This window comes from Nothobranchius furzeri, chromosome 18 (assembly GCF_043380555.1).
Source record: "Nothobranchius furzeri strain GRZ-AD chromosome 18, NfurGRZ-RIMD1, whole genome shotgun sequence".
NCBI lineage: Eukaryota > Metazoa > Chordata > Actinopteri > Cyprinodontiformes > Nothobranchiidae > Nothobranchius > Nothobranchius furzeri.
In genome coordinates this window covers 17333262-17354190 of record NC_091758.1, presented here as the reverse complement: position 1 = coordinate 17354190, position 20929 = coordinate 17333262, and the positions used below count along the sequence as shown (strand labels likewise).

The window sequence follows — 20929 nt, the reverse complement described above, 5'->3', positions numbered from 1 at the left end:
GGTTTAAGAAAAAGTTTGGATGTATTTTTATTTTTTGTCACATTTGTTGGACAGTTTTTCCAGGTCTGGATGTCTCCTGTGTCACATGCGGGCAACAAGCCTATCTGGGTTCCATCTCTAATGGGAAACTCCTGAATGACCAAAAATAGCTTTCCCCCCACAATTAGCTAAACAGATATCTGAGTTATTTAAATTTCCTGCAGAAGTGATGCAAAATGAAAAGCTGCAGATAACATATCTCTATAGGAGTCTACAAACCATCAGGAACTAAAAAACTGTGTGTCAAATAATTATTCAAACACTAAAGTCTGCATCAGAGTGAATCTAACAAACCATTTAATTAAAGCATGCAATGTAAATGCAATATAAGCATCTCATTATCAAAAATAGAACAATATAGTGAAAACAACACTTTATCACTGTGCAATAAAATAATTTATGCATTGGCACAATGAAATTCAAATTCCCAGTAATCACATTTCTACATTTATTACAATCAATATAAAGCATCCCTTTTATTCCTGCTCCCCATCTCTCTGCAAATCAAGTCTGTAAACGATCAGAGTGAAGTTGATGATTTTAGCAATAAACTCAGGCACAGGGAACTCTCTGATCTTCCTGTAGCCCATGTGTTCGTACAGTTTCTGAGCATCAGTCTGTACCACAGAGGTGCGAAGGACGACAGCAGAATAACCTCGGTCTCGAGTAAAGTCTGCTACCGTCTGACACAGAGCCTTAGCGATGCCCATCCCACGATGACTCCGGCACACCGACATGCGCTTCAGCTCCAGGCAACCAGGCGAATCTTCAGCAGGGAGACATGCCACTGTCCCAACCACCCGTCCATCACTTTCAGCCACCCAAAAGCATGAGTCCTCCTTCTTCAGATAGGTCTCACTGACGTTGTTCAGGTCACTCCTGAGACAGGTGTCTATGTAACTTTTGAACATGTAGCCGATCATCTGCCGGGCTCCAGCCAGGAGGAGGGTGACCACCATGATGGGAAGCAGGACAGACTTGGAGCTGGCCATGACCACACAGAACACGCACATGAGCAGCATCTGGGTCTGAGGCTGCTTCAGGGTGTGCATGAAGGATGAAGGTTGGTGCTCACTCATCCCCCGTATGAAGATCTCCTTCACACGCTCATCATCCTCATTTCTGTAACTCCTGATCTGAACGGTGGCCATGTCTGAATGTTTTAATCAAACAGGTTAAATTAGTTACACGTGACACAGTTTGTTAGTTAAAGCTTGTTGTATTCATAAAGAAGAGGATAAAACGTTCAAGCAGCTTATTACTCATCAGTGAGCTGTCTGTAACAATTCAATCATACATTAGAATGAATGAATCTGTCTTTTAGAAACCCGGATTGGGGTGTTATTATCTGTTAAACCCACTAATAAATATGATGCCATCAGTACATAACAGGGCAACTGGTCACTAAGATTTTAAATGTACAGTGGAGTGAAAAATTATTTGCCCCCTTCCTGATTTCTTATTCTTTTGCTTGTTTGTCACACAAAATGTTTCTGATCATCAAACACATTTAACCATTAGTCAAAGATAACACAAGTAAACACAAAATGCAGTTTTGAAATGATGGTTTTGTGTTTATGCCCTTGTGTTTATGTAGAAGATCATCAGGGGGTCTTTTGTCTTTTGTTCCCTCTTCGGGGGGGAAACTCCCACTGGGTTTGAATCTGGGACTCTCCATCATTTGACCTTAGAACTGAAGAAGCCTCTCGGATGAGAGGTGAAACGTCTTCAAGCAACTCAAAGAAGTCCAGATGCTTTTTTCAAAGCTCCTTAGATAGCTGTTAGTAAATCTTCTGTTTGTAGTTTTACGTTATGGGCATTTTACTTTATTAATAAATGTTACTTTTTCTTTTCTGTTTAGCTAATTATACCGTAATGCCAATTGGACTGATCCATCTTAAACCTTTGTCGGCTGTGCTGAAGAGAAAGGTACAGAACCAAATTATTTAATTAATTAGCTGCGCGTTCTCTTGTCCTCTGTCCTCCGGGCCACACACACACGGGACTGTCTCAGCTGTTATTTTTGTTAAGGAGTGTGCACGTACAGCATGCACGCCTCGTGCACGAGCCTACTACTGAAGCTGCCGTTACGCTTTTGGCCTGAGGAGGCAATCACGAGCATAAAAATTCAAAACTCCGTAAGTCCCTTTAAAACAAATGTTTATCGTGGATATTAGTTTTTCCAGTTCGGAAGTTGTTTTAAGTGTTGCTATTAGTCTTAAATGTTCACAATGAGCATATATTAATCCTTTTTGCAATGTTTACGATTGAAAGATGGTTTGTGGTAAGAACTGGCTTTCTTTATGTTACAGCCTTGATACTAAAAAATAAATAAACAATGTAAAATGGCTCCCTGTATTGAATGTAAAGTCAAACGTTGTATAAATGGAAATAAGCAATTCTCCAGCGATTTGATTTTTTTCCCTCTTTAGTCCACTTGACATGGAGCCACAGTTAACTAGTTTGGGGCACATTTTTACTTGAAAAATAGTATTTAAACTGATCAAGCTTTGGCTTTACAATGACACTGTGTAGGTTACTATCTATACATTACTTTGCTCTATTTAAAAGTAACAAGATAAAAGCACTTCAGCACATAAAATTAAGCTTGTCACTTGCCAAATAGTGACTATACCCTCCTGTTTACCTATAAGAAACACCTCAAAATATCTTTAAATTCATTATTGATGATTCAATTGTAGACAACAATGTTTTTCATGGAGGCTAAAATTGGCCAAATAAGGGTTTTATGTATTATCTGTTGATGTTATTGTACTCATACTGTCTACTGTATCATCATAAACACCCCAAAAGTGGCAAAACAAATGTAGACAACAAGGCCCATGTAGGGTCCATGAAAAACTGAGTGATTCAATCACTTTTTGGCAAGTAAAATGCCATTTTTGTTGTCTACAATTAAATCATCAATAAAGAATTTAAAGATATTTTGAGGTGTTTTTTATAGGTAAACAGGAGGGTATAGTCACTATTTAGCAAGTGACAATCTTAACTTTATGTCCTGAAGTGCTTTTATCTTGTTACTTTTAAATAGAGCAAAGTTATGTGTAGTAACCTACACAGTGTCATTGTAAAGCCAAAGCTTGATCAGTTCCAAGTAAAAATGTGCCCCAAACTAGTTAACTGTGGCTCCATGTCAAGTGGACTAAAGAGGGAAAAAATCAAATTGCTGGAGAATTGTTTATTTACATTTATACAACGTTTGACTTTACATTCAATACAGGGCGCCATTTTACATTGTTTATTTAATTTTTTGTATCAAGGCTGTAACATAAAGAAAGCCAGTTCTTACCACAAACCATCTTTCAATCGCAAATATTGAAAAAAGGATTAATATATCCTCATTGTGAACGTTTAAGACAAATAGCAACAACTTCCGAAATGGAAAAACTAATATCCGCGATAAACATCTGTTTAAGTACCGGATGAGGTTATCTCTGCTTTCTGAAAGTCCATATTGCTAGATACGCTGAGTTTTAAGGCGAAATTCTGGGGAATTTCGTCTAGAATTGCAATTACTTAAACCGTGCGCGATCCCGCGGTGGCTAATCATTTTTTGGCAGCCAGTCGATTTATGGCACAACACCTCCTCCAGGATTGTTACAACAGTTTAAATAGCCGACTTTGTAATTCCATGTCATTACATTTGCCAGTGTTAGTCGGAACAACTTTGAAAAGTGTTTAAGTCGCGTACTAATTCAGCTTCTTTATTAATGTCCCTACAATAAAGTCACCGCTAATAAAAGCAGCTCCTCTAATGCAACATTAGCAAACTCCTGCTAGAATGATCCTAGCTAGCGAGGGTTTAGCTTGGTATAGCTAAATAGAACGGTAATACTACTTACCTGAGATATGATGAACAGAAATTTCTTTCCTGAATACGAACAATCACCTAAGATAACATGGTACAAAGGGTCAACTCAATCTGTAATTGATAATAAAGTTAGCGTATAGGCGGTTTTACTGTGCGCGACTACACTCAGTATTACTTCATTAGCTCCTTCAAAATAAAAACAAACTTCCGGTCAAAGCGATTCATTCCCCCTTTCAAAATAATAAAAAGAGCCACAGATGCACGATAGGGTTACTGTACAATATTTCAAAATTTAATCAAGTCAGTTCAGAAGTATCCAAAATTGAAGCTTGCATCCAAATCATGTGACTCGAGTTTCTATCTCTGGTACACAGGCAACATCATTCCATTGTCCACATAAAAATATATATATATGATTCTAAACATTTGTTCATTCATTCATTTCATCTAACTGCTTCATAAAAAGACCCCAGATCCACCCTGGTGCATGCTGGTCCTATACTTGTCCCCTTATACACAAGGGGTTCCTATAGTCTTTACATTAATCAAAATAATCACTTTCAAACAAATACAGTTTTATCACATTATGTAATCACAGAATTTTTACTTTCATTTCTGGTAAAATTAAGATTTAGTGACACAGCTTCATTAGTTATAACCAAGTACACTTATCCAAGGTCAAGCTACTTTTACAGGTCCTGGTTCTGACATATTTATATGTATTAAATAAGTCTGAGCATGTAAAAGTATATTCTCTCACAATATCTAGACACATTTCTGCTGTTGTCTCATAACCTAGGAAAATAACCTGCTCAACAATTTTCTAAGTATTAACTTTATTAAAACAACTAGCTGGGTTGTCCTATCTCTAATATTCACCTAAAATCTTTTTTCTAGCTTATGTTTATGTATTTAGCAGACGCTTTTGTCCAAAGCGACTTACAAGTGATAATCGGCATGTTGCCGTTGAGACTAACAACAATAACAACAATCAATTTCCAGTCACTCGTAGGTGGCAATGAGGCAGCATGATGAATCATGGAGAGGAGGGAACAAGGAGTGGACAGTAGAGAGGGGGGACGGGTGCAGGGAGGGTGCTAGTTAAGAAGATGCTCTCTGAAGAGCAGGGTCTTCAGGAGTTTCTTGAAAGTTGAAAAGGAAGCCGCTGTTCTGGTAGTGCTTGGTAGGCCATTCCACATTTGTGGAACGATGCATGAGAAGAGTCTGGATTGTCCTGAGCGTGGTGTAGGCATTGCTAGCCGATGATCCTGTGATGACCGGAGCGGCCCGGCTAACTGAAATAATTTATATTTTCTGACTTTTTTATTTATTTATACTTCTGAATCGTCTTCAGTTGGTTGTTTATCTTTAAGAATTGTAGTCAAACTGTTCACTTCAGGTCAATAAATTTAATGTTGCAGTACAGCTAATGAGCTACCTTACAGCAGGAGTAACGATGTGCTGCTTTACACACTCTTCATCGTTTCAGGAAAACTTTGGATGACGCTTTAGATTTAATTAGTTAAATGACAGAAGACAAAAACACTACATAGACCACTTCAGGTGAACTTTAAGCGGTTTGGTGATTGTTTATATAAATAGTCATGTCACTTTGAGTCCCTTAAATTTACTCTATGTAAATCAAGTCTGTACTCAATCAGATTGAAGTTTATGATTCTGGCAAAGAACTCAGGCACGGGAAACTCTCTAATTTTCATGTAGCCCATGTGCTCGTACAGTTTCTGAGCATCAGTGGCTACCATGGAAGTGTACAAAACAATAGCAGCATAACCCCGTTCTCGAGTGAAATCCGCTACCGTCCGACACAAAGCCTTAGCGATACCCATCCCACGATGACTCTGTCGCACAGACATGCGCTTCAGTTCCAGACACTCGGGCAAATCTTCAGCAGGAAGACACGCCACTGTCCCAACCACACGCCCTTCACTTTCAGCCACCCAATAACATGAGTCCTTCTGCTTCAGGTAGGTCTCACTGACATTGTTCAGGTCACTCTTCAGGGATGCATTAATGTAACCATTAAACATGTAGACGAGCATCTGCCGGGATGCAGCCAAGAGGAGGGTGACGGCCAAGATGGGAAGCATAAAGGACTTAGAGCTGACGATGAGAGCGCAGAATGAAACCATGAGCACCATCTGGGTCAGAGGCTGCTTCAGGACATGCATGAAGGACGATGGCAGGTGCTCATTCATCCCCAGGATGAAAAGCTCTTTCACGCTCTCAGCGTCCTCATCGCGGTACTTCCTGATCTGAATGTTGTCCATGATTCAGCTTTCCAACAGAACAGGAAAGAAAAATGTAAGAAGCAGAAAACCAAAGACTTTCACTCATTGTGATATCTGCAGAAGTTATTCCTATTTAAACGATCAATTTATTATAATTTTAATATTTATAAATAAGATGCTCATTCAAAAAAATTCATAAATAATTTTGTCAAAATCGAGTCCATGATCAAAATTTTGTCTTTAACCCTAGTTGACATGTTGACTAATCTGATGCAGATTCAGATAACTGCAATATAAATAAATTTTTGCAATATAGTTGTTTCCTTCAGAGAGCTCCAGATGCATAAATACAAAGAACAAGTATTTCTCTCAGCTCACATGCACTGTATTCATGGTGCTCATGAGATTGATCTAAAAACAGTTCACTCTTTGTCCTTGAGATGTGGATTGTTTATACCAACAACAGACTACAGAATAAGTCCTTAAACGTGTAAATGTACGTTGAAGTTTAACCACTGACGATAACATAAACTCTTCAGTTATTTAAATGAGAACGACGTAAATAATTAAACATCGTGTCCTCCCCCCCAAAAAAACACAGTTATGATTATGATGATTTGTGCTCATGATACATGATGAGGCTGACATGATCTTATAATTCATTTTACAACAGGAAGTAGAGTATTATAGTCTGATGACAAATGTCGCGTTTCCTTTACGAAATAAAAACAGTTAGATTAGCTTACAGAAATTAGCATCAACGCTAGCTAGACTAACGCAGCTTCTGCGCCTCCCGGGGACTAATGAGACAGAAATAACACGATAAAACTAAAAAGGTTGAATAAAATGAGTTACTTACGTTCTTATGATAATATATAAGCGCTACAGTGAACCTCATGCAGCCGAAATTCGCTCCTGCTTTCCTACTGAGCTACTGGCTAAACAGTGATGCATTCAAAGATCCTCGGAATTCAAGGTGAGATGAGAAAGGTCAAGCAGTATTTGTTATTGTGATAACAGTTTATCCGTCGTTAAGTGACACCATCATAGCTGCAGGCAACCATCGTTTTAAGTAAGTATTAAGGCAGACGTTATAAATATATCTGTAACTAAACGTTTGCTTTCCTCTGTGAAAAGAAACATTGTGTACAATAAAACACGAACGCACCATGTGTTTACGTATTTTAAAGGGTTAAATTAGATCCAAAATCATTTATTTCAATAAGTCCTTCTGCTAATAAATATATACTGTAAAGTTTTGAATGTGGTAGTTTTTGGTTGGGAAACAATATGATGACAGGTGTGAGTTAAGGTGTTTAAAATGCATGATTTGGGTCATTCAAATAATGTTTAACTAATACATACAAGAGTCATACATACAAGAGTCAAACTAAAAAAAAGACCAACATATTTATTGTCTCTTTAAAACATATTACACTGGATTTTACACAGGTTGATTGTAAAAATAAAAACACCCTTATGTGGTGTAAAACAGTGAGTCAAAGGTTCTTATTTACTGTGATTACACAGATTTGTGGAATAAGTAGCTTCACTGCTATTTTAGGTAAAAGTCTAACCAAGCACTGGGTTTGTAAATTGGCCTTTCATTATTAGCAGTATTAGTTAGATTTAAATAACATGAACTTTTCTGCCTTTTTTTTTTTTTTTGGTCAACAGAAAATAAACAATCTGATTTACCAAATATGTATAAAACCCATAGAGTCCATGGCCCAAAAATCCAAATGAACTGAGTTTTCATATAAATATAATTATTTTGTGGGAGATTAGTCAGTAGCTGATAAGGACTTTTGCTATATGTTCTCTGACTGATGCAAATAGTTTATAACACATGAGAATGAAACAGAAAATATTACACAGTAAATTAAAGTTGAAATCAATTTATTGTCTCCTTGTAACATACTTCATTAGATTTCTTTATTGATTGTAAAAAAACACTTGTGGAGTAAGCATTTATCTAAAACAGTCTCACGGTACAAAAAATCTTTATTCTTCTAGGATTTGGTTTAGTTTGTACAAAATATTTATTTTACATTCATTCTGCCCAGCTGACAACAGTCATTTATTAGCCCAGGTTGATGTTTCCTGCAAACAGAGTGATGAGCAGGATGATGGTGAACCCCGTGAGCAGTCCTGCATTCTGGATCAGAAAGAAGATGATCTTGGTGGAAGTTTTCCGCTCGTCTCTTGCTATGCTGTCCATTTCTGGAAACTGAAATAAAAAAAAAACAAAAACAAATCAGAGTTTAACACAGAACCAGAAGAGAATCTGTATTAACCACAAAGACATCCCTGACTAGAGCCAAAACTTCAGCAACTAAAAACTTTTATTTTGTCATTAATAAATTAAATAAAAGGTCCCAAACCAACAAACCAGTGAAGCTCATAATAAACCCAAATCTCTCAAAAACCCAGATGGGGAGGAAGATGATTGGATATTTTTGTTTCATGTGTCTATAAATGTTTTATAAGAACCAAACTTTTCTTGTTTATGTTTACATTTTCAGACACTACATGTACCGGTAACCACTTGAGGGCAGCAGGTCTAAAACATCCACCTCTAGCTGACGAATGACCTCTGTTTCCTACAGAACACACCTGCTCCCCAGGTCTGAGCAGCAGGTGTTGCAGGAACGTTCACAGCAAAAACAGCTGACTGTGAAAAGGTCTAAAGCAGGAACCAGTCAGTATGGGGAGTTTTCTTCTAAAAGTTTGTAAAATATATTATTTTAGTTTTTCTTTGGGCTTTGTTTAAAGACTCACCATGTCAGCCAGTGAGATGTACAGAAACATTCCTCCTGCGACGGCAAAGATGACATTGGGAGCAAAGCTGCTTCCGAGCAGGATTCCAAACACAAGGCCAATGTAACATGACACCGACGACATCAGGTTGAAGAAAACTGCCTGTGGGATGCTCATTCCTGCATTCAGCAGGATAACAAAGTCTCCTACAGAGAGAAGCAAACACAGAAACAGAACTCAGCAGATTTTTCAGACTTTTACTCGATTCTCAATGGAATCCAAAAATATTTTATTTCACGTCAGAAAACGCGTGATACATAAACCCAAAGAGGATAGATATATTTCTCAGTTATACTCTTTTCACCTGAAGACCTGTCCCGTATCTGCTCTATTGTAGCAAAGCAATAAATATTTATTTCAAACATGTGGAAAGTCAAGGTGAGCACGAGTTCTGAACACAAATGAAAGCGTACTGGAAGGGATGAAACAAGTAAAATAACATTTTTAACTAGGTATTAACTAGCCATCATGTAGCAAACATTATCTGCATGCAGCAGCATTGCTGAACTTTGTAAAAAAAAACTGCCTAAATATTTTTTCCTTTTTGGCCCTGTGGCATGCTTCTCTTCCTCTGCTCAGCAGCACCTGTTATGCTCGCATGTGTACGCATAATATGGTACATTTAAAGACAGCTCGGAAAAATATGTTTCTGCATATTGATGGCTGAAAAAAGTGCAGGGGGGGGGGGGGCATGTCCCATGCATCCCCATGTCTGTTACGCCCACCTTTGATACATCCAGTCAGGGGCGTGGCCAGGGAGTGGCATGCAGTAGCACATGCCACCCTTGAGATCTGATTGGCCACTCCACCTAGTTTCACTGAAACTGATTTTCCATTGTCCACAAAAGTCCTGAGGTTATAAACCCCAAAACAGAAGGTGGCAGCATACACTTTTAACACTGGTTTCCATCTACAGGCCAACAGAACATTTCTGTATTTTTCATATTGATATAAACAGTATTTTGAATCCTGGTCCTAGTTCCACTCCACTTCATTTGGTGGCGGTAATGGACCAAGATGTGGCTAGCAAACCACTACAAAACAGCTCCAAAAAGAAAATGAAGATAGAAAATTGGTCACAATTTGGAGCTCACAAATTCCCTGGAATAAAAAAAAAAGAGTGATTTTTTGAGGGATGATCATAAATGCCACCCATGCAAGGGCCCCACCTGGGCCACCCTGTTTTAATAGGCCTGGACACGCCACTGCATCCAGGCATTTCTGTCTCCTCTAAAGAGCAGAAACCTTTTTATATTCTGTGATCTCCTAATTTACTAATTCTGCTAGACAGATAACACCACTGGTAATGCAAACATCCTGATTTTGGGTATTGTTCTGAGGAAAATTGACATGTGCACTCTGATCAAGAAGAAAACTTTGGTTGAACATCGAGAGTGTTGTATCCATTGGTTCCCACTTACCCAGCTCATGGGGAAACTCCTCACAAAAGATGGCGGTGGACGTGCTAAACCCAGTCAGTACGGACACGGTGAAGGACGCACCTATGGCAAGGCCATCGATGAAGTTGTGCAGCGCGTCGCTCAGAGTTATCATCCATGCCACCGTCTTGATGCTGGAGATGTGCTGCCCACGAAGCCAGTGGCACATCACACTGTTTGACACTTGGACCTCCTGGGACAGAGACAGGAGTGGTGAAAGTTGGACAGCCTCTAGTATTACTGGTGTTTGGACATGTCAAAGCAAACATATGGATTCAGAGAAAACACTAAACATAGCAAAGTTCAAATAATACAGAAATAGAGGTGAACTTTGCTTGTTGGTTTAATTTTTGTCACAAAAACCTGGATAAAGCAGGTACATTTGTTGTTATTAATAAGTAAATCATTATTTTACTGTTTAGGAAAAGAAAAGCTGATTGCCTGGCAAGCCATCCTAAATACAGTATGTTATATGCAGAGCTAAATCCTTTTGCTTCAGCAGCTGTGGGTAGAGGTTTCTAGGTCGGATAAGTTATCTGCTGATACCAAGGTTCAGTCCAGCCCAGACCTGCAGAAAACAGACCATCAGAACATTAAAGCTATTGAAACCAGTTTTTGTGAGTGTTTGTAGAGGATCACAGTCTAGTTGGTAAATAAGTAAGTAATTTTTATTTATATAGCACTCATCACAGAAAGAGATTCACAAAGTGTTCCACATAGATCAAAAACAAAACAAAACAAATCATGGGTCATAAAATCATAATGATCTTAAACAAAACAGAAATACATTAAAATTAGGAAAAAAAAGTCATGAAATTATAAAAGGATCATAAATATCATAAAACTAACGAAAGATGATTTCAATTTCTAGTTAAAAGTAAAATAAGAACATAAAATATTTAGGTAAAAGCAGCTGTTTTTTAAGTGTCCAGACTGTCAATACTAAGTAAGGATAAAGGACGATCATTCCAAAGTCGGGGTGCAACAGTCTGGAAGGAGAGATCACCTCGACTTTTGTATCTGGTCTTTGGAATTTCTAGAAGGTTCTGGTGTGTGGACCTGAGAGCTCAGGTTGGAGCATAAGGCTTTAACAGTTCGGTAATATAGGGAGGAGCTTGACCATGTAGAGTATTAAAAGTTAGAGTCAGGATTCTAAGGCCCTGTCCACACGTAGCCGGGGATCTGCCAAAATGTAGATATTTTTCTACGTTTTGGCCTGTCATCCACACGAAAATGGAGTTTTTTCACACAAAAACTGATCTTTTTAAAAACTCCGGCCAAAGTGAAGATCTGCGTTTTCTCCGTTTTGGGTGTCTGCGTGTGGACAGACAAAACCGGAGTTTTAAGGTCCGCAAAGTCACTTTCCGCAAAGTCACACCGACTGATAGATCCACCTCCCATTTTTCAATAGGGATTGCAATTTTATCGTCTATTTTGGACAGTGTCTTATAAACTTTAGACAGTAGTTTGGGAGGTTTGAGATTATAGAAGTCAAATACCCTTGGTGGTGTTTGTAATTCTATATTATTGAGCCTAAATTTTTGTTTGACTACAGATTTAATTTGGTGATATTCCAAAAAGCTATTCTTATCCATTCCACATTGGGAGACTATTCGATTAAATGGGATGAAGTCCAATCCTTCATATATGTGTTCCAGGTATAGGATCCCTTTATTTTTCCAGTCCGGAAGTTTCATCATTTGGTTATTTTGCAAAATATCAGGATTATTCCAGATAGGTGTGCGTCTGCATGGTATTAGTGAAGACGCTGTCATTTTAAGATACTCCCACCATGCTGTCAGAGAGGTGCTGATACTAATACTTTTGAAGCTTTCATGTTTTCTTATGCTTGAGCTAATAAATGGTAAGTCTGAAAGCTCTATCGTATTGCAAAGTGTCGGTTCTATATCTAACCATGACTCATCTAGTGGGTTATCTTGCAACCATCTTGGTATATATTGCAGCCTGTTGGCTAAGAAATAATAAAAGTTGGGTAGATCCAGTCCTCCTCTGTCTTTGGTCTTCTGAAGTGTTTTTAAGCTAATTCGTGGAGGTTTATCCTGCCAAAGGAATTTAGTAATTGAGGAGTCCAGACATTTAAACCAGTCAGCTGGTGGTTTGTTTGTGATCATCGAAAATAAGTAATTTATTCTGGGTAAGACCATCATTTTAATTGTAGCAACCCTCCCCATGAGTGATATCGGTAAGGATTTCCATCTTGCAAGATCATCTTCCACTTTCTTTAAAAGTGGGACGTAGTTTAGTTTGGTTAGATCTGCCAACTTGGGAGAGATATTAATTCCCAGGTATGTGATATTCCCTGACTCCAATTGTGTGTTAAGTAAATTGACAAAAGAGAAATTAATTGGTAGAACTGTGGATTTTAACCAGTTTATAGAGTAATCTGAAACTCTTGAAAAAGAGTTTATCAGTTCTATTGAATGGGAGAGAGAGGATTGAGAATTCTGGAGAAAGAGTAAAACATCATCTGCATAAAGACTGATCTTATGTTCTATTTTCTTACACTCTATCCCTTTAATATCTGTTGTTTGCCTAATTACTGCCGCTAGTGATTCGATAAAAATAGCAAACAGTGAGGGGGAGAGTGGGTATCCCTGCCTTGTCCCCCTCTGAAGACAGAAGCTAGCTGATATTTGGTCGTTTGTCCTGACACATGCTGTTGGTGAATTGTATAATGTTTGTAGCCAGTTTATGAAGAAGTTCCCAAAACCAAATTTATGTAAAGTTGCAAATAAGAACTTCCAGTTATCTCTATCAAAAGCCTTTTCTGCATCTAGAGATAATATAATAGTTTCAATGTCTCTACTGTAAGAGAAATCTATCAAATTAAGTAATCTACACGAGTTTGTGGATGACTGTCTACCCTTAATGAAACCAGTTCGGTCAGGGTGTATTATGAAGGGGGTTACCTTCTCTAATCTTTTTGCCAGGGCTTTACAAATTATTTTGAGATCAACATTAAGAGAAATTGGGTGATAGCTGGTAGGAAATGCAGGGTCTTTGCTTGGTTTTAACAAGAGACTAATATTGGCTGAATTCATGTTTGGCTGTAATCTGCCGCTCTCTTCGATTTCCCTCACCATTCTGAAAAATATTGGAGCCAGAATGATCCAGAATTCTTTGTAGAACTCTGCTGGAAACCCATCTGGACATGGAGCCTTCCTATTAGGCATGGATTTAAGGGCTTCCTGGAGCTCAGCTGATGTTAGTGGCAAGTCCAGGACTGTAACTTGGCTGTCTGATAATTTAGGAAGTGTTATCCTGTCAAGGAACTCATTGATCTCGTCATCTGATGGGTTTATCTGTGGTGAGTACAAAGTTTGGTAAAAGTCTCTGAAAGTGTTGTTTATTCTTTCAGGGTCATAAACTATTTTCCCAGTTGAGTCTTTAAAGGCAGATATGGTAGTTTTCTCTCTTTATTTATTTTTAATTGGCTAGCTAAAAATTTACCTGATTTATTACTATGTTCAAAGTTTTCTATTTGTAGTCTTTGTGCTAAAAATTGTGTCTTTGTCAATAATTCCAAGAAGTTCTAATTTAGCTTTACGTAATTTGCTGAGTCACTTTTTCTGTGGAAGCCCGTCTCATCGAGTCCATTGTGTCCTTCTCCAGCCCCTGATCCTCCTCCTGTTCGTCTGTCTAACGGCGATCTTGGTTATCGTGTCCAGTGCCTCCTTGAGGCCAGACCCCGTGGTCGGGGCCACCAGTTCTTGGTCGATTGGGTGGGTTATGGTCCGGAACATCAGCAATGGATCCCAGCATCTTGGATCGATGACCCGTCCCTCATCCGGGACTTTGATGCAGCGCGGGCTTCCTCCTCCTCCTCCTTTGCTTGGCCGCCAGGTGGCGGCCTTTGGGGGGGGGGGGGGGGGGGGGTTACTGTCACAATGGGTGTAGCTAACCTCTCCATGAGTTTTCCTGTTTGCAGGTGGGCACCCCCGGAGAGCAGCTGCTGCGAATTCCCTCATCAGCTCGCAGGGGATTTAAGGAGCGGTGTGGCAACTCACCAGTGCCTGATGATTACTCGCACTGGGTAGCATACACCAGATCTAGACCTGTTTCTAGTTGTTTGCATCCTGTTCTGCCTGTTAAAGCCTTGTCATCACCTGTCCCATTTCATCCGTTCTCCTGCCCAGGTACTCTCATCTGCCTGTTACCAGCTCGTCAACCTGGACTCTCACCTGTTACAACAAGGCGCCTTCGGATCTCCTGTCCACCCGCCACACCGCTTCTCCCTTTGGCCGTCTGCTCTCCTGCGCTCACCTGCCCGCTCCTGGAACCGGTGCTCAGCTCCCAGCCTCCTCCAACAGCTACCACTCAGACCTGACCCGCCACCCTCTCAGCGCTCCACTACCTTACTGGAATCCGTAAGCGTCTATTCTATCACACCTTCCCCGTCTGCTTTACATTACTCATTCTTGTTCTCTGTCTCAGAACGCTGCCAGAACCGCCCTCCTCCGACGTCTCCCCAGCCTTGTCAAACTCAAATAAAGATATATTATTTTTATTCACCTTGTCTCTTCGTGATTCTGCATGTCGTGGGTCAAAAGACTCGATCCCAACATGACAGATTCACTGTTTCCAGTGACTCCCCGTGGTCTTCTCCGAAAAGTTCTTGGATATCAGGATCAGTAAAGATGAGCACATCTTCTTCCTTAATAACCGACCCTGAGGTTCCCGTTTCCATTTCCTCTGCGTTTCCGTTGCCAGCCTCATATTGTTTCTGTACAATCGGTTTATTGTCTGTCAGAGACTGACTGTCCATTATTTCTCGTTATCAGTGTAGCTGTCAGGCTGCTCAATTTCATTGAATGCTTGTTGTGTAAGACTTCCACATTTAAAGACCCTGTGTGGAGGAGGTGTGATGTCACCACTTCCTGTCCTCTGCTTTCCTCCTGGTGTTCTGCTGTCCAGTTCCCCTTTTTCCGTCCAGCTGTTTCCCTGTCATATCTGCAGGATAAGATGACTCCTATTAACAAAATAATGACTCCGGCCATTATTTCAATAGCGCACAACGGCCAGAACAATGCTTCCCAAACAGGGGCTATTATATTTTCTCTGACCCCTCTCACCGCTGTTCCTATAGAACCACTGGTACCCTTGACCACAGTGTTAGAAACAGTCATGACGGTGTCTGCTAATATCTCGCCTACTCCTCTTACAATTAAGCTCACCCCTCTCAGTGTACCATTTTCTCCGTAGGCACAATAATCGAACCATTCTCTCTCTTCTACATCTATGCTCCTACGGAAGGGGGAGCAGTATCCACTTCTTAAATCCCAGTTTGGGTGCGCTCTAAAGTCAGGGAATTCTTTGGGTGTGTTGTGTTCAATTGTGTATCTTTCAGGTTGAGGGTTCTTACCTATTCTAGGTTCGTTAAAGCACACATGATGATCTATGCCTAGTCCGTTAATTAAAATTTACTAGACTGAATGCTCCCCACTTCGTTGTCCCTGGAGCGGTAAATCCTGGAGGCACCAAAACTCCTACTTTATCACCCATGATCATCATACAGTCCAAAAGGCCATTCCCCATCTTGGTGTTATTTGTTTCCCACGTGTTTGTTTTTTCTACAGTAAACCACGATGTCTTGACCTAGAGCTGTCCATTCTCTATTACCAGCATCTTAGTTCCTATTAATTTTCTCTCGAAGGTCTCTGCCTCAATCCGAGTGTCCTGGGGATAATAATCATACCTTTGTTTATTATATCCCATCCCGTACCAGTACATCATAGGATACGTTTCGTACATACCTTTCCTATAATATGTATAGTCCTCAGGTATATTCCTTTGCATGTATCCACGCAAGACCTTGTAGCTCAATTCTCCATTTCCTAAAGTGGCTATATACAAATAAGGGGGTCTTGGTTTAAAAAATTCCCTATCCCCTAGCGTGTCAGGTCGCATGCCTCCTACAGTTGGCCATATAATTGCGAGTACCAAAAAATACACATTCTTCTAGTTATTCCCTTAGTGTTATTGCAGAATTTGGCCTGACATCCTTCAAGCATTATTGTGTAATTCCTAGCCCAAGTTGGACTATGATAGTAATCCTTCTTATGGCTTGGCCTAATCATTTCATTTACTGCTTCGAAAATGGAGTCTGCCTCAATTTTGTCATCAGGGGTGGCTGTCCCCTTTTGGTAATATGCCCCTGCTATTCTTAGTCTGAGCGGCTCCCCTCCTTGCCATAAGGCACTATCGTTAGCCCTTTTAGTTAAGCACTTCCTAGTTTCTTCGTTCCAGGCATGGAACCCTGTGTCTAGGTTAGTGGGAGCAGATTGATTCTTTTTCATCCACTGCGCCACCTCTGGATGTTTGAAGTTAGGAACCTGATAGACCCATTCGGTATATAGGGTGTGCCATATCTTATGTAGTTCCCAGCCTTGTGGCTGAAGGCCCACCTCATTGTGTAGGCTGAAGAAGGTCCAGTTGAAATATGTACTATTCATGGGGATTACATAATTCTGATACCCTGTGTAATGTGCGTGCTCACTGTGACCTTTTCGCAAGAGCCGAGCTAGTTTCTGCGAGGTAGACCTTTTGTTCCTACCTCCGGACTCCGGACAGAAATTTTTTCACACGTGCAGAACAGAGCCCGTTTGAACAAACTAACCATTTATGGCTTATTACCCTTAGGATGTCCCACTACCATAGGGGGAGGAGAGGCTAAGCTCTCATACCTAAGGTATCTTTTCTCATCTGTCACAACCTGATACAAGTCCTGAAGCTCAGGTGTGAGTAAGAAGGTGGCTTACCTTTGTTGCAGGGTTTGGTTGAGGCTCCTACTCTTATGCTAAAAAGAGTCCTTTAAAAAACTGAGAAAGAGGATTCTTTTTCAAAAACTTTATTTCAAAAGTATAAAAATGCAAAAGCATAAGTTAAAAGCTATAAATCCCCTTTTGAGGATGCTTCTCTATCTAAATCTCTCCGTTGAAAGGAGATGCTTCCTCTTCTTCTTCTTCTTTTCTTTTGCTCTTCCTCATTAACAGTCTTCTTATATACCCTTCCTTTGTACAGCCAATCTTATCTGCATAGCGAAGCATTTTGTATGGCGAAGCAGTTTGCATTGCGAATCATTTTGCATGTATCAGCAAATCACAAATAGCAAAACAATGTTGTCATTATACTTAGCAAGATGGTTTCAGGTTCATTCAAAGTTTTTACTTCCCCACAGAAGCTTTCATATCCTCTTGATGATCCCATTTTTTGGTCCGCTTCTTGTGTTCTCCTGCCTCGATTCCACTCGCATCAGCAGCCCTCCGCTCACATCTTCCTTCATCGTGACATCCGTTCGTTGCAGCACGCGGGGGCTTGCAACATAGAAACCCAATTCTTGACTTGACTTAAGAAAGTAATGAATTAATGTGAATGCCAAATGAAAGTGTGCTGTCAAGCCAGATACCCAAATACTTATAGAAACTGACAAGTTGTAGTTCTGTACCATCCAGGGAAACAATACTAGGGTGGCAAGTTACGGTTGAAGATCATGAACTTTGTTTATACATCTTTGGTATATTCTTGCTGTGTTGCTTTTCTAACTGCATTGTTGGTTCTTTTTTAAAACACAGAAAAGGTTTCTTTTTACCTTGCTGACAGTTTCGTTCGTGGCTGCAAACTTCCTCAGAGCTGACGCTGATGGTGGCGTCACTTCCATGAACAGAGATGATGGGGTTTACACATTGGATCGTGCATAGGACTGCATCATTGGTGAGGGAAGAGCGGGCAGTAGAGGGCGACAACGTCCTCTGCTGCCCACGGATAAACGGAGTAGGAAGTGACGCCACCATCAGCATCAGCTCTGAGGAGGTTTGCAGCCATGAACAAAACTGTCAGCAAGGTAAAAAGAAACCTTTTCTGTGTTTTAAAAAAGAACCAGCAATGCAGTTATGAACTTTATTTTACTTGTGTTTACATGAAGACGAAGGTTGGAGAAGGCATGTTGAAGACAATTAAAGTTGTGCTGCAAGGAGGACAAAGCTGCACTCAAGGAAGACCTACATGCATATAAAATGGTGTCGTCGGCATATAAATATATATGAGAACTGTCAACAGCATGAACAATGTTTTTAATATAGATTTTGAATAAGGTTGGGCCCAGTGTCGATCCTTGAGGAACGCCCATAGATAGAAGTAGAGGAGCAGATTGGTAACCCTCTGTTCTCACTGTTTGCGTACAGCCTAAGATGCAGTACAACTTCCAAACCATGCCACGGATGCCTGAGAAAGTCCTACATGTTTGGTCCTGCTAAGTAAGATGTTATAGTCTACAGCAGGGATTCCCTAAGTGTGGTGCGCGCGAGCTGCCGCTAGGGGGTGCGCGAAATGAAAAGTGTAATGGCTGAGGAGCTCAAAGAAGTCTGTCATATGTCACCATTAGCGTAGCCAGAAACTCATTTGTGGGTGGGCCGAAGAAAATGTAAGTGGGACCAATAAATGTAATTGAAAACAAGTATATTTTGCATGTGTGTGTGTGTGTCCTCCGCATGTGCCCTAGCTTCAGCGCTCGGCCTGCGCACGCTGTCAATAGCAGCGCGCGCGCGTGTGTGTGTCCTCTGCATGTGCCCAAGCTTAGAGGGCTGCATCGGGATTGGGACCCAACACAAATCTTGCGGGGCCGGGCGGTGTGAACTTTGCTGCGGGCGGGAACGGTCGGCTAAAAGAAAAAGTGCGGGATCGGGATGAGTATGATGGAGTCGACAACTGATGTTGAAAAGAAGCTGAAACAAGGTCTTCATGACACAAAAACCAAAGCAAGGCAAGTCAGACATTTGGGGGAGTTTCTCCAATCAGGTCTCTCTTAGTGACCTCGATCACTGCCTGATTACAGAGAATAGAATATGAAACGGCCTTGATTTCATTACCCCTTTAAGCACCACACAGTAGCTCCTTTGTGTATTTTAAAAGAATTTTATAGTTTAAGTAGCGAGGAGTTATTTGAAATTACATGCGCCGATGCGTCACCGGTGATCCTGGTGACGCATCGGCGTTAAAGGGTTAAAAACTAAATGAAAGCAAAGTGCGTCAATCCTGACCAATGTGTTAAAAGACATGCAGGATCCGATCAATTTGTTTTTCTCTCATTTACAGTCACGGAAAAACAGTTAAAAGCAGGGCTTGTGTTGTGTGGACCGGATAGTTCCCGTATTTGACCGTTTATCTTGACGGAGGAAGAATAGAAAGAATTACCCCGACGCATGCAGACGAACTGACATTTTATTCGTTACGCAAATCGCAGATGTAGCTAAATCACCCAAGAAAAGATTCCCATCTGAACATCTGAGCTGGACACTGCTCAGCGCAGCTCGCTGTCAGCGCGTACGTAAGGTGCACAGTGAGCTGAAGATGTGGAGAGGGGCTTGGAGCGTGTCGCAGAACCAGATCCATGCGGGAAGGTTCCTCCCACTGAAGCGAGTGTTTTCCAAACCGTCTGTCAGAGAGACTTGTCACTTAGAAAATGTTCCCTGATTATGAAACTTGGGCTGAATAGTGCTTGTTCCTGTCTCCAATGTGGCGACACATCCAGGAGCCGTCTGAGGAGAAGCCCAGAATCTCACTCTTCAGCTCAGAACACGCCGGTATGATTACGCACAAGCGTGACCCGTCAACACGGTCTCTCAGTAAGACCAGGTTGGAACTGTTCAGATTTACGCAGACAATCTTTACATTTAGATTTGACATACAGACATAAAATTAAGTAAAGTATAAAGGATTTATTTAAAATATCCATTCATTATATTACAAGCACAGAGAGCCACATCAGATGGATGGAAGAGCCACGGGTTGCCGACCCCTGGTATAGCCTATAAAATGACATGTTTTCTCCAGGACCAGAGAGGACGCAAACTCAATACATCTCTTTTATTGTGAGGTAATAATTTCTCTGAGTTTTGCAGCTGCGGGTGGGAGTAGACATGCACACAACGGGTGCGGGCGGGAGTGTAACACACGTTGCGGTTGCGGGCCGTAATGGTCAGAAATTCAGCGGGCAGGAGCGGGATGAAGAAAACAGAAATTGTAATGATATTGAATGTTATATATATATATATGTCCTGATGTGGGGGCAAGGGTGTGCGTTGACATGGTCGGGACATAGAAGGGGGTGCGCAGCTAAATAAGTTTGGGAACCACTGGTCTACAGAGTCAAAGGCTTTAGCCAAGTCAACAAACACAGCCACACAATATCCTTCATTGGTCTTTGGTCCTCTCAGTTTTTTCACAGGTTTTTATGACTGTTGATACGGTACAGAAAGACAATTTTCCATGTAAATGATTAATAAAGTTTTATCTTATCTTAGGTATTCCTGCCATGTGTGGTGTTAAGAGCACTCAAGTCTGCTCAGAAGCATGCCACAACCACTCTTAACTATAAATCCAAACTTTCTAACATGTTGGAATCTCTTGGTCCAATTTTCGAGAACAAACTATTGTGCAGCATGTTTAATGTGGCCTTGGCTGAGAGAGCAGCAGGATTACAGCAAAGTTCAAAAACAGGGCTAAATGAGAATGCCTGTATAGATGCAAACTTC

General features: G+C 40.6%; 3 protein-coding genes across 3 annotated transcripts in view; all 3 read right to left on the bottom strand.

The window, feature by feature from the left end:
- Nucleotides 1-2: 2 nt before the first annotated feature.
- LOC107391882 (probable N-acetyltransferase CML1) lies at nucleotides 3-4059 on the bottom strand. The gene is made up of 2 exons (XM_015969374.3): nucleotides 3903-4059; nucleotides 3-1192 (listed from the first exon to the last, which is right to left on the bottom strand). The coding sequence occupies exon 2, from the start codon at nucleotides 1188-1190 to the stop codon at nucleotides 516-518; it is 675 nt and encodes a 224-aa protein (XP_015824860.1). The 5' UTR covers nucleotides 1191-1192; nucleotides 3903-4059; the 3' UTR covers nucleotides 3-515.
- A 1206-nt stretch (nucleotides 4060-5265) lies between these two features.
- On the bottom strand, nucleotides 5266-7110 carry nat8 (N-acetyltransferase 8). The gene is made up of 2 exons (XM_015969373.3): nucleotides 6980-7110; nucleotides 5266-6166 (listed from the first exon to the last, which is right to left on the bottom strand). The coding sequence occupies exon 2, from the start codon at nucleotides 6157-6159 to the stop codon at nucleotides 5479-5481; it is 681 nt and encodes a 226-aa protein (XP_015824859.1). The 5' UTR covers nucleotides 6160-6166; nucleotides 6980-7110; the 3' UTR covers nucleotides 5266-5478.
- Nucleotides 7111-8002: 892 nt separating this feature from the next.
- Nucleotides 8003-20929, bottom strand: part of slc39a8 (solute carrier family 39 member 8) — a 47902-nt gene continuing 34975 nt past the window's right edge. The window contains exons 6-8 of the mRNA XM_015969370.3: nucleotides 10362-10572; nucleotides 8902-9086; nucleotides 8003-8350 (exon numbers count right to left, since the gene is read on the bottom strand). Of these exons, the coding sequence (XP_015824856.3) occupies nucleotides 8204-8350; nucleotides 8902-9086; nucleotides 10362-10572 (543 nt within the window). The 3' untranslated portion in view covers nucleotides 8003-8203. The remainder of the gene's footprint in view (nucleotides 8351-8901; nucleotides 9087-10361; nucleotides 10573-20929) is intronic.